This window comes from Artemia sp. Qi Xiang Cuo, chromosome 12, assembly GCF_049724085.1.
Source record: "Artemia sp. Qi Xiang Cuo chromosome 12, ASM4972408v1, whole genome shotgun sequence".
NCBI classification, from domain to species: domain Eukaryota; kingdom Metazoa; phylum Arthropoda; class Branchiopoda; order Anostraca; family Artemiidae; genus Artemia; species Artemia sp. Qi Xiang Cuo.
In genome coordinates this window covers 39,323,048-39,336,636 of record NC_142805.1, presented here as the reverse complement: position 1 = coordinate 39,336,636, position 13,589 = coordinate 39,323,048, and the positions used below count along the sequence as shown (strand labels likewise).

The 13,589-nt window shown below is 34.1% G+C and overlaps 1 protein-coding gene across 1 annotated transcript in view; it reads right to left on the bottom strand.

Annotated features, from left to right (window-relative positions):
• Window positions 1-11,749, bottom strand: part of LOC148946100 (piezo-type mechanosensitive ion channel component 2-like) — a 30,799-nt gene extending 19,050 nt beyond the window's left edge. The window contains exons 1-2 of the mRNA XM_089097605.1: window positions 11,663-11,749; window positions 10,926-11,127 (exon numbers count right to left, since the gene is read on the bottom strand). Of these exons, the coding sequence (XP_088953731.1) occupies window positions 10,926-11,127; window positions 11,663-11,749 (289 nt within the window). The remainder of the gene's footprint in view (window positions 1-10,925; window positions 11,128-11,662) is intronic.
• Between the last annotated feature and the right edge of the window lie 1,840 nt (window positions 11,750-13,589).

Here is a 13,589-nt window from a genome sequence, read left to right as displayed (position 1 = left end):
CGACTTTGAAAGACGAACTATTGTATTCAATGGCGGTTCTATTCTCTCATGTGTCCAGGGAAAAATCTTGATTAGTGCCCCCCCCCTATTCCCAAAAATATTCACACCAAATTCTAACAAAATTTTCATTTATTACCAGAATTTTCATTTGTTAACAAAAATTTCCATTTATTTAAATTTTACGTCTCTTATTTAACCTCTGCTAAATAATTAATTACTCGTCGTAATGATTGCTCCTAATTTTTTAATTTATTCTACCAAATTCAATTTAAAATTGCTTAAATTAGGTCTACTTATATTCATCAAACAGTTTGTGGTAACGAAATTAAAGTAAGGAGCGACTCAGCTCAATAGTTACCGAAAATCTACAAAACGGAATTTTGTTATAAATAGATACATCAAAGGAACCGCCTTTTGATTCTGATTAAAAACATATAAGCTTTATTAAGTTTACTGCTACCCATAAGCTAACAGCCTGAGAAAATTAGCCTGATTTTGAAGAAGGGAAAAGCATCCCAAAAAAGTCAAGGAATTTTAATGAAAATCAAACCATCAGATTCAGCCTATCAGAGAAGCCTACTGTAAAAATGTGGTATTTAAAATTTTTCTTTGTCAGAAAAATTTTAAATCTTAATATGTTTTTTTCGGGGGTATGTTTTTTTCCGGGGGTCTTTTTAAGTGATCAAAAACATTGGAGAACAGAAATACCCCTCTCACGTTCCGTGCCCCCTCCCTCACCCAAAGTGGTCTGATAGCCATTATCTTCAGCATAATTGAAAGGTACAATAACTATGCCTCTGCCGCTAACTTGACCCCCACAGCCGTGGGGAATGTCTGTTAGTTATTAAATTTATCCATTGTTTACGTCCAGTATTTTCTTATTGGGAAGCATAAAGACCTTTGGGAGGGGGGGGGGTTAATTTTCTTCTGGGGGGGTTCACGGGAGATTTCGTTGGAGAGGGAAGTTTCCGTGAGTGAACTTTCCAGGGCAAATTTTATACTGGAGATTTGCCAGAATTCTTATAGCCTATATAATTCTTTTTATTAGTCATACTTTCTCTCTGCCAACCCAATTTTACACGTAGAGGTGTTAAAGGTAATTTTCCGGGAGAAATTTTTACAGGGCTGGAATTGTCTAGAGGATCTATCCGTTTGGTGGGGGTCCCGCGGAAGAAATCCTCCATGAAGAATTTTTTTGCGGAAGCAACTTTACCCTGGGATGGGTGGTTGTTTCTGGGAAATTTTTTCCACGGAGGGGGCGAATCTCCGGAATGATTTTAAAAAAAAATAAGAAAGTAAAGTCTTTTCCAAATTAAACTGTACTGAGAAGAATTTTTCAGGTGGAATACTCCGCAAGAAGTTTCCAGGGGGAATTTTTAGCGAGAATGGAATTGTCTGGGGGGAATTATTCTGCAAAGGAAAGGGTGTATTTTACATGAGAGTAACTATCTATGGAGAGATTTTTCATGGGGGAGGGCATTTTCCATGGAGGAGAACCAGGATTTCTCGGAATTATTTAAAATAACGACCAGAAATTAAAAAAGAAAAAAAGTTTCTTCAACAAAAAGTAAGGAGAAGCAAGAAAACCTAAAACAAACAGAAATTTATTTTGTATATAAAGGGGGTTGCCCCTTTTCAATGCCTTGCTCTTTACACAAAGATTAACTTTTCGTCCTAAATCTTAAAGAATGACTCATGAGACACAAAGGTCGTTTAACTAGAACAATAAATATATTTTTAAAAACAACTTGAAACACTATAGGTTGAAGAGTAAGGTATCGAGGAGGAGGTACCTCCCCTAACATATGTAATAATTTCTGTTTGTTTTAAGTATTAGAGCTGCTCCTTACTTTCAGTTGAAAAAAACTTATTGTTTGTATTTAATTTATATACAAGGAATGGTGATGAAAATAAGGCAAATGAAAATTTCTGATTCGATTTGCTAATACTTATTGGTAACTGCACTCTCTACTAGTAAAAATAAAATTTCAAAAATTACAAAAATATTATAAGACAAAATGGAATAAAGAAGGAAGTTGTCACCCTGAACGTCGTGGCCCGCCCTCCGTCCTTTTTGCAATAAGAAAGGTCGTTGCCTCGTACTGAATAGCTGAATAGCTCTCGCCTGAATAGCTGCATAGTGGAAAATACACTTTTCTACCTACATAACTCTGATTCAGTGTCCCTAAGAAAATTTTTTTCAAATAATGTTTGCAAATTTGTTTATTAGTAACAATACATGGACAAAAAGTGTCTTTTTCTTTTTCTTTAATAGATTTTCTTTAGATCTAATCTTCTACATGCAGATACTTATAAAATTCGCCTCTTGAGAAATTTGCCCCTTGAGTTTCTTAAAACGTTAATTTTGAGTAACCTGTGGACCTTAAGTATTTCAGACACATATGCTTAAAATATAACTGTTTTTATTGCTATTGTTAGACCATTTTAAGAAACTCAGATTTCAATCTTGAAAAATAAAGCAACCTCATGTTTCAATGCCATATGTTGACTAAAATGCATATCTCCAGTAACCTTTGGACCATGGACACTTCAGACGTATACACTTAAAATATATCTGATTTCAATACTATTGTTAGATAGTTTTAAGATACACAGGTTTCATTCTTATGAAAAAAAAGTACTTTCATGTTTCAGTACTTTCACTCGGAATATTCCGAGTGACTTGTGGACAATGGGTATTTCAGACGCACATTCTTAAAATGTATCTTATTTTATTACTATTTTTAGATAGTTTTAAGAAACTTAGATTTCAATCTTGAGAAAATAATTACTCTCAAATCTCTGGTAAAATCATACGGGTAAAAAGTATATTTAGAGTAGCCTGTGGACCACGAGCATTTTAGACACATACGCTGAAAACACATCTCTTTTTATTACTATTGTTAGATTGTTTAGAAAATTAAGTTACTTTCGTGTGAATAAATACTCTCAAGTCTCCAGTTACATCTTATGGCCAAAAATAATATGTCGAATAAATTAGGGACCACGGATATATCGGAACTATACACTTAAGATAAATCTGGTTTTATTACTACTGTTAGATTATTTAAACCCTTAGATTTTAACCTAGAGAGATAAAGTAGTGTCATTTCTTCACTGGAATCTGTTGGCTTAAATCCATATCCCGAATAAATTGTGGACCCCGAACAATTCAGACGCATACGCTTAAAATAAATCGATATATTCAAAAAGTCAATTTAACTGAACACACACCAATAGATTTTCCATAGTCAGAACAGAAAAAAAGTTGAAAAATTAAAAAACAGACGAAAAGAATTTTCAAAAGTAAGAAACACATACAAATATCTTTCAAAACAATAAGAAACAAGTGAACAGTATTTTTAAGAAAAAACAAGAAAACAAGTGAACATTGACGGATTCATTTTTCATAAATCCGATAATATGCGAATAGAATTTTCACAAAAGTCAGAAACTAAGGAAGAGATGTTAGAAACAAGCGAAAAGAATTTTCAAAAAGTCAGAAATAAGTAAACACACCTGAATATATTTTTTTTAAAGTCACAAAAATGCGACAAGAAATTTTGCAAATGTCAGAAACATGTGAACCTACACGAATATACTTTTCTAAAAAGTCAGAAAAATGTTAACAGAATTTTTAAAAAGTTAAAAACAAGTGAATACACACCAATAAATTTTTCATAAAGTCAGAAACGTGTAAACAAAAATCAGAAGCAGATGAACAGAAGTGTGAAGAGGTCACGTAAGACGAAACATTAAAAAAAAAACCTAATTGTAGTGATTTGTGATGAAACGGTTGTGATGGAACGGTTTTTTCTTAACGACATTCACCTAAGGTTTTTTTGTCATGAAAGTTCACATACTTAAAGAAACAGAAGAAACGCTTTTACGCTTTTAAGTTAAGTTAGGTTTAGTTTTCACGCGCCGTGACAAATAAACCACCGTGCCAAACCTTAGCTGAATGTAGTTGATAAAAAAATCTATTCCATTGTCTTGACAAAGAAAAAATTGGCTTTCATGAATCACTACACCTATGGTTTTTCTTTAATCTTTCTTCTTACGTGACCTCTTCAAATTTCTGTTCGTGTGTTTTTGAATTTCGTTTGCCTGTTTCTGACTTTATGAAAAATCTATTGCTGTCTATTCACTTTTTTTTACTTTTTGTAAATTGTGTTCGCAGGCTTCTGACTCTTTTTCAAAAATACATTCGTGCATGTTCACAAGTTTCTATCTTTTTAAAAATTCTGTTCATGCGTTTCTGACTCTCGTGAAAAGTCTATTTGCATGTTAATGATCTTTAAAAAAAATTTCGTTTTATTTGACGTGTTTCTGATTCGTTTCACAATACTGTTCACTTGTTTCTTACTTTTTTGAAAGCTCTGTAAGTGTGTTTCTGAATTGTGAAAATTCTGTATGTCTGTTTAGTACTTTTCAACTTTCTGTTCGTGTTCTGACATTATGGAAAATCTGTTGTGTTTTCTTGCTCATTTGAACAGAAATCAAAAGATCTGGTGCCCTTTTTAAGTGACCAAAAGGTTGGACGGTAATTAGCCCCCCCCCCTCCCCGTTTTCGTCCAAAGTCGTCCGACGAAATATTTAGATAGTCATTTTGTTCAAATAGTTGAAAGGTCCAGTAACCATGCCTTTGGGGATGAAATGATTCCCGGCCCCCGGTGAAAAGGCTGCAAGTTATGAACTTTTCCGATTGTTTACGTATACTACTACTACTTCTACTATTACTACTACAACAATTACAATTACTACTTTTAACAACCCACCGCAGCAAAAAACCTCCTGAGGTCACCACAGCTACGCACGCTCCTCCTCCATCCCAATGTATTCAAAACCTCTCTTTTTACACCCTACCAGGAAGTTCCCATATTCCTTAAATCTTTCTTTATGACATCCTCCCAACCCAGAAGAGGACGACCTGCTTTCCATTTAGCCTTAGACGGATGGCTGAAAAAGACAATCTTCGGCAATCTGTTATCCTTCATCCACACAACGTACTCTAGCCACCTCAATCTTTTTTCCATTATAGTCCTAGAAAGTGGTATTGAACCACATTTTTCGTACAGCTTTCTGTTTGAAATACGGCCAGTCAGCGGGGTACCCAGAGCAATCCGTTAGCAATTTCTCTGGAAAATATGTAGCAAATTTTCATCCGCTTTTCGGAGCACCCATGCTTAAGAGCCATTTTTGACCACGGTCATCACTATAGCTTCTAATATTCTAATCTTGGTTTGCAGACTTATCTTCCTATTCTTTCATACTATTTTTAACTGTGAAAAAACGCCTTGAGCCTTGACTATTCTACTTTTAACATCTTCACTGCTCCCACTATCTTTACTAATATTACTACCAAGGTAAGTGAAGCTGCCCACCTGATCAATCTTTTCGTTACCCAACGTCAGCTTTTCATCTTCACTTATTCCTAGCCTCATTGACTTAGTCTTCTTAATATTAATTTTCAAACCTATTCCAGAACCCTGAATTCACAAAACCTCTAAAAGTTCGTTCATTTTGCTCACACTTTCATCTAGGATGCTTAAATAATTGGCATAAACAAAGTACAGGAGAATTTTTCCTCCCCATTTGATTCCGTGGTCTCCCATTGCCTTTCCTGTGCTCCTTAAGACAAAGGCCATAAAAATAATCCATATAAAGGGGGATAGAACACAACCCTGCTTAACTCCTGATTTAATAAGAAACCAGCTTCCAACCTCATTTCCTATTTTAACCGCAGCAGTGTTATTCTCGTACATAGCACTAATCACTTTAATGTGTTTGTCTGGTATACCATACAAGGATAAAACCATTACTAAAGCTCTTCGATCAACAGAATTTAACATTTGTTCATAATCTATAAAACTGAGGACCAAAGGTGTTTTACAACACAGACACTTCTCTATTATTAGGCTAGGAGTGAAAGTCTGGTCGCAACATCCTCTACCTTTTCTAAAACCGTACTGTTCTTTTCTTAAGGCTTTTTCTACAGCATATCTTGTTCTAAAAAATATCATATTACTAAGTAATTTGCTACCTAGAAAGAACATACTAATGCCTCGACAATAACTACACTCACTCTTATCACATTTCTTTCAAAGCGGCTTAATTAAGGTTTTCCTAAAATCTTTAGGTACTTCAGTTTTTTTTCAAAAATCTTATTCATAATCTTCAGTAATTTATTTCTAACCTCAGAGCTACGATATTTAAGAAAATTATTTACCACACTATCAGCACATGGAGCCTTATTATTCTTTATTTCTTTTAGTACTGTTGTTAATTCTTCCTCAGAAAATAAATCTTCCTTTACATCCAAGGTATTACAAACTTTTTTATTTTCCTCTATCTTTTCCTCTATCTATCTTTTCCTGCAACTTTATCTTGGTTTAGCAAATTCTCAAAATGTTCTGCCCGTCTCTCTTTAACTCTACCCTTATCACTAAGTGTGGCCCCGTCCCTTTCTTTAACTTGGTAAAGTCTGGATTGACTACTCCCTCTCACTTTATTTACATGCCAGTACAATATTTTACTATTATTCCGTCTAGGTGTATCTTCCAGATCCTCGGCAATTTTACCCATCGCCTCCATTTCACACCTCCTTAGTTCCAGTTATAATACTTTCTCCACTTTCTTTACATTCCCTTTGTTTCATATGACCTATCACTCAGATAATTATTGTACAAATCCCTTCTCCTTAGTATTAAACATAAAGCTTTTTCACTAATGGTCTTAGCTACAGTTCTAGCTTTCTTCCCTAAGAAACCCTTAGCAACTTCCCAAATTATTTAAAAAAAAATTTTCCAACCATCTTGCAAATTTCCAAATTTTAAACTCTTAAGTTTAGTATTCAACTGTTCCTGGAAATTTTCTTTCAAATTCTTATCCTGGAGTCAACCAACATCATAACTTCCCGGGAGGTAGTTACTCCTCCGAAATCTCAGCTTTATGGTAACTCTAGACACTACTATATGGTGATCTTTACTTTTAATATCAATAACAGTACTCCTATATACCCTAGTATCTTGTATTGATCCTGCCAGTCTTCGATTTCCTATAAAATAATCAATGAGGTATATATATATATATATATATATATATATATATATATATATATATATATATATATATATATATATATATATATATATATATATATATATATATATATATATATATATATATATATATATATATATATATATATATATATATATATATATATATATATATATATATATATATATATATATATATATATATATATATATATATATATATATATATATATATATATATATATATATATATATATATATATATATATATATATATATATATATATATATATATATATATATATATATATATATATATATATATATATATATATATATATATATATCATCCTTTCATCCTAGGGTAGAAATAATGTAAATAGTAATATTTGTGGGTGGGGGCAATTGCGGGTTAGGCACTCGTAAATGAGTCAAGGTTTAAAGCTATGAAATAGATTTGATGCATTAATAGATATATATTCCTGACAAGTATCAAATAATCGTCCCATTGTTTATATTTGAGTCTCTTAACTAAAATGGCTGCTGACCACTGTGTTAGGTGAATGCCGTGAACTTGATTGAAAATTCAATTCGGGTGTGGGATTCCAACATTTTTATTTCTCAACAGATTGGATATTCAATAATGATAATTGAACTATGTTCTCTGGGAGAGTTTTCCACGGGGAGCCAAGCTTCCGGGGATGAATTTTCCAAGGTAAACTTCACAGGGGGAAATTGGCCATAATTCCTACAAGAACTTTTTTTATTTGTTGGTGACTAAATTCTCCATGTTGAGGTTTTCCAGAGGAATTGCCACGGGGAAATTATCAGCGGGGTTGAAATTCCCAAGGGATTTTTCTGGGGGGGGGGGATTTTCCGTCGAAGAAATTCTCCTTGGAGGATTTGCCGTGGGAAAAATTTTTACGGGTGAGTTTTCTGCGGGAAAACTTTCCATTGGGGGGTGGTATTTTTTGGGGAACATTTTCCGTGGAGGGGATTTATCCAGGTTGACAGCAAAAAAACACTTTATATAATAGTAATAGTTAGACAAAGATTAGAAGATCAGGAGAAACAGACATGGGGGAATGAAATTGAGAGATCCGAGACATTAAGCGTTTATAAGGATGTTAAAAAGGTGTTTGGCCAGGAGATTTACTTTAAATTTAATTTGCCAAGTAAGTATTTGTCATATTGGTTGCAGCTGCGGGCCAACTGTTTGCCTTTAAGATGGAGGAGTAAAGTATTTGAGAGAGGTAAGGAGTTCCCGGCGTCTAGGTACATGTGTCCCATTTGTAATATTGAAGAGGAAAATCTGGACCATTTTCTGTGCCGGTGCCAGGGGCTTACTGATTGGAGGGAGAATATTTTGGGGAAAAGTAATTTTTCACTTCGGGGTATGTTGTCTCAGACGGTACCTAGCCTCATGTGTAGATTATATAGATTTTTTGATCAGGCACTAAAGATAAGAAAGGAACTATTGTGAAGAAGATTTGTTATGGTTTGGAATAAAAATGCTGAAGGGAGTTTTACTTTTGTTTTCCTGTTATACTTGATGGATAGTGTATATGGCCCTGTAGAAAGGCTTTTGAATACACGATTATTATTATTATTATTATTATTATTATTATTATTATTATTATTATTATTATGTGTGTGACATCGTGTGTTATTATGTGAGTTAGTTTTATAGTATTGTGTGTGCGTTTACGCTGCAATTGCTATGTAATTTTATTTTTATTTGCTACGGGCTATGCTTAGTTATTGTTATATATGTGATTATCATGCATTTTGACTTTATATGCAACTGTGTTTGTTTTTGCCATGGCCCAAAGAGGCTTTTGTTTTGCAATAAGTATCTATCTATCTATCTATCTTTATAATTTTATAAAATCATTCTATGCATAGTAAAAATAAAAGAACTGGGCTAGTTATTAAAAGGTTTTCATTTTTTTCGCAAAATAAGGTTTCGGCTTCTCCTGCTAAAAATTAAAAATGTGTTGTTTTATCATAATTCCATTTGCTGTTTTTGAATTTTTGTGCTGGGATACTTCCTTGGAGGTGGGTAGGGTAGAATTTCTGGCATTATTTAAGAAAGATCAGAAATCAAATAAAAGACAGCAGGTTTTTCTTAACTGAAAGTAAGGAACAACATTAAAACTTAAAACGAACCGAAATTATTCCGTAAATAAGGGGAGGGGGGTCAACCTCCTCAATACCTCTCTCTTTACGCTATAGTTATTAAAGAATTAAGGCAAAAGGTCAAACGATTGTGTAAAAAGTGAGGTGTTGAGGAAGGGGCAAACCGCAATAAGACAACATAGCAAGAACGATGATTAATAGCCACAGAAAAATAAACGAAATCCAAAGGAACTGACAATTACTCAAATTATAATACACTCAAACGCTGTTTAATGAGCTGTAATTTTGTGTATGTTCGCTACTTCTCAAGGTCACCCTGTAACACTTTTCGCATTCATGGCTCTGGCTAGGAAAACTTTTGATTGGCCCACCCTGACCCGAATACGATATCTTGCAGGTAGAATTCTCCTTCCAGGGATAGGAAGGACAAAGAAGCTTGCGGTAGAGAGGATTCCCAAAGCCATTTCGTAAAATTCAGAACAGGTCTAGGCCTAAATACCCATACTTTATCAGTATAAAACTTAGTAAATTAATAAACTAAAGTATGCATCATATTACGGTACTTTCTTGTTAGCTAGTACACACTCAGGACTTGAAGTTAGGTTAGTCATAATGAAATATACCAAAATATAATGAAAATATGATATTTTAGTAGCAAAATTATGGAAACTACAACAAAGAGTTATGGAAGGGCAGATCGCATTATATAAAAAACCTAACCTAACCCATCAAAGTACCATCTTTATACATTAAATATTTAATAATCATATGCCTACAATGTAGATTTCAACTGAGCCTAAGCTAATTGTCTGGTATATGGATCGTAAAAACTGTTTATTTTCCGATCTTTGCGATCCAAATTCTCAAGTGTGTAATCTGAAAAGGAAGGTTCCACATTTTTTTTCACTTTTGCACTAATTTTTATTTTCTATTTTGCACTATTTCAAGCTATAAAATTTATTTATTTGGTTTTGTTAGTTTCTTTTCCATTAATAGTATTATCTTCAGAAACATGTTATGTCGTTTTTTTACGTGTAAATAATTTTAAACAAGAGTGAGGAATAAGGAGGAGTCATTAGCTTAACATAGTTCAAGTCAGAAATGTAAGCAGGGGAAGAGGGGGAGGTCCCACGTCTTCTAAATATTAGCGATCTGCCCTATAACAAGCTACATATTTGATATGAGACACATGTTGTTGCATTTCTTTTCGAATCTGATAAAAAAAAAAATACTCTCTCCAACTTTGAAAAGTCAATCCTCCAAAATATCACTAGAATTCTTTGATTTCTCCCATAATTTCTTGTATGTTTGGCATAAAGGCAAATTTTGTATTTTTCTCAATTTATCCCTCTATCTAGGTTTGAAACCATTTTCTGCTGTTTTTGTTTTTTTGAAAATTTATTAGGAACTGACTCTCACAAAACAAAATTAATAAAAATACTTATGGGCCTAGTTGCTGTAAATACATTCCTTTCAACGATATGTTTCTTACTTTATTAGTATAGTATTAATTTCTTCGGATTTTATTTTACTAAAATTTTGTTCGATATATTCACTTTTGAAAGCAATTCTTCATTCCTTGAAAACACTGATGGTAAAATCTATACCACATCAACACTAGCATAAGTGTAAAGTGAAAGAAGATATAAGCCTTAGAGCATTTTGTTTCGTCTTATTATTGATCAGTAGATGAAGTCATAAAGATAATCTGGACCGAACACTTACCAAAGCATAAAATTGGAGGCAGTCCTAAGCACATTAAATATTCAAGTCCTAGCATTATTCCAATGCAGTGAACGAAATACTTCCAAATGCGGCGAATTTGAACTCTTCTCTGAGAGTGGAAATACAGCAGCCAACAGCTATAGACAACTGAAATCAGGTCGAAGTGAATCGATAGTGCCAAGACGGTCAAGGTCAGACAAGTCTAAAAAAGAGTTTTAGTCCAAACATGATTTTAATACACAGTGAACGTCGTTCATGAAAGCACATGAGCAGAAGTCTCTAAAACCAAACCCCCCCCCCCTATAAAAATTTTCACGAGTTGTCAAATAATTTCTTAGATTTCAATAAAATACACCTATTTTTTCCACTTTGAAGTTATCAGCTCTAAACAAAAAACTTGGATTTGACACATTGTGGTAACGAAATTTTAGTAAGGAGCGACTCAGGCAAACAGTAACCGAAATTCTAAATAACGTAATTTTTACAACATAAGGTGCAGCAGCATCTTTGAGGTCTGAGTTGAATTCGCCACATATAAAATGTGCTTTATTTGATGATTTAACTTTTTGCAATAATTTTGACAGGGACGCATAAGAATCCCTAGGATATTGTCGGCTAGATGTAGCATTTCAATAATTAGTTGGCATATGAACACATGCAACAACAATACTACCTAAATCAACTACAAGGTATATATCTCTAGATTCAAAACGACTACATCTAAACTTCTTATTTACAGCAACTAATAAGCCACCAGATGGACAGTCAGCAGTAGTTTTAGCGGGTCTAATAAGAAATAAACGGTCAGACGAAACTTCTAGCATTGAAGAGTTATTCACATTAAGCAAGTGTTTGGCTAAACAGAAAATATGATACTTAAATGACAGGTTCTCGAAAGTTCTTATTTTTTCCCGGGTGCTATTAATATTCTGAAAAAAATACAAAAGCTATTCCACTAGGGTTGGAGCCAATATTAACGCGCACGGTTTATAGTTTCACTTCTAACATCAGACCCTCGAGTAGGTAGATATTTCTTGACCTCTGAAGCCGACAGACTGTTGCTTTGATGATTGCCACCACAGTTGGCACAGGAAAAAGACTGCTCCTGAAAGCTCCTGTCACTGTTGCTATGATTACGGACACATTTGCTGTATTTAGTTGGATTAAAACAGTCTCTAGCAAAATTATCAAAGCCTTCACAATTGTGACATTGCATCGGATTCTCAATCGGCAACGTAACTCGAAATAAACCATATTCAATCTTGATTCCGTCTTTAATAGTACGATCTAATTCATCTTTTGATATGAATTTTAACTGGACTACCGACGTATTACCGAATCTGCTTGCACTGTTCACACTTCTAACTGGAAGAGGCATTTGTGAAACTTCATTTTCATGGTCCATCCAGATAATGCCGGCATATTCGTCCATCACTACCTTCGCTCTAATATTTAGTGTGCTCGATATTGCAGCAACAAGGGCAGCCGCTGATTTTTCGTCACACCACAGTAGGCCGGACTTTACCGGTACAAATGAGTTTCTCCACAAACTCACATCGATTTGTTGGGATTCGAATATTCAAGTTGTTCAGAACATTGCGCTTGAGCTTGCGCTGAGGGCCAGACTATAGGACATGGGGGCTTTATCGAGGTTTCCTGCTTTTCAACGAGAAAATTAAACGTCCTCACGTACCCGTTTAAACTAGATGCTATAATAGTGCTTGATTCATTAGGGATAGGTGGTGCGTCCCAAGGATCAACTATTACAAAAAGGAGTAGCTCCTTCTTGCGCGCTAAAAACAACTCAACAAACCACGAAAAAATTATAAAAGATATTGCCCTTGGATGTGAGTCCCTACGCCTTTTGAGAGCATCAAATTTCAAGGCAGTTTTGCACACATCCTCGTGCCTCCTTTATCGCATGTTTTGCAAAAATTTTGCAGCAATCTTAATAACGGTATCATTTTCTTTTGTAATGTTTTGCAACAGAAAGTTCAAAACTGGACAGACACGTATAGAAACTACCAATTTTGCGCGATTCCAAATCAATCAGTAAGATCCCTAATCCAATATAGTTTTCCATAGAAAATAGCCAGTCCTTTAGGTGAGAAAAAATGAAATTTACAAGTCCATCTCCGGAGAGGTAAGCACGAGAGAAGTAACTGAAGCGTTTAGCGCTGTCTACCTTGTCCCCGCAATTTAACGGGCAAGATCGATGGGTACTACGGCTCGTGCTAAATACAGTGTCACCCCTCTTCTGCTTACTTTTTTCCTGCCACCTTAGGTGCAGCGTAATTGCCTCTAGGTAGGAATGAATCCTGCGTGCTGTAGGGCGTGAAGGATATGGATGCCAAATATTAATTGAAATTCGTCAGAAGGTTTACTTCACATAATCAAAAATGCAAAAATATCCAATAATAATAAAATCCAATAATTCAATTAATATATATAGATCAGTATTACATGTAACTACCCCAAGCCAATTGTTCCGAAAGGATAGAAAGTCACTGAATTAATTATGAAATATAGGTCATGATTATTAGTCACTATAATACCAAACCACTTATTGCGAAATTTTAAATTAATTCAACCAAAGAGGCATATCCCTAGAACTCATTGGTAATTTGCAAAATAATTTTACTTTTTTTATTGAGAAATACACAA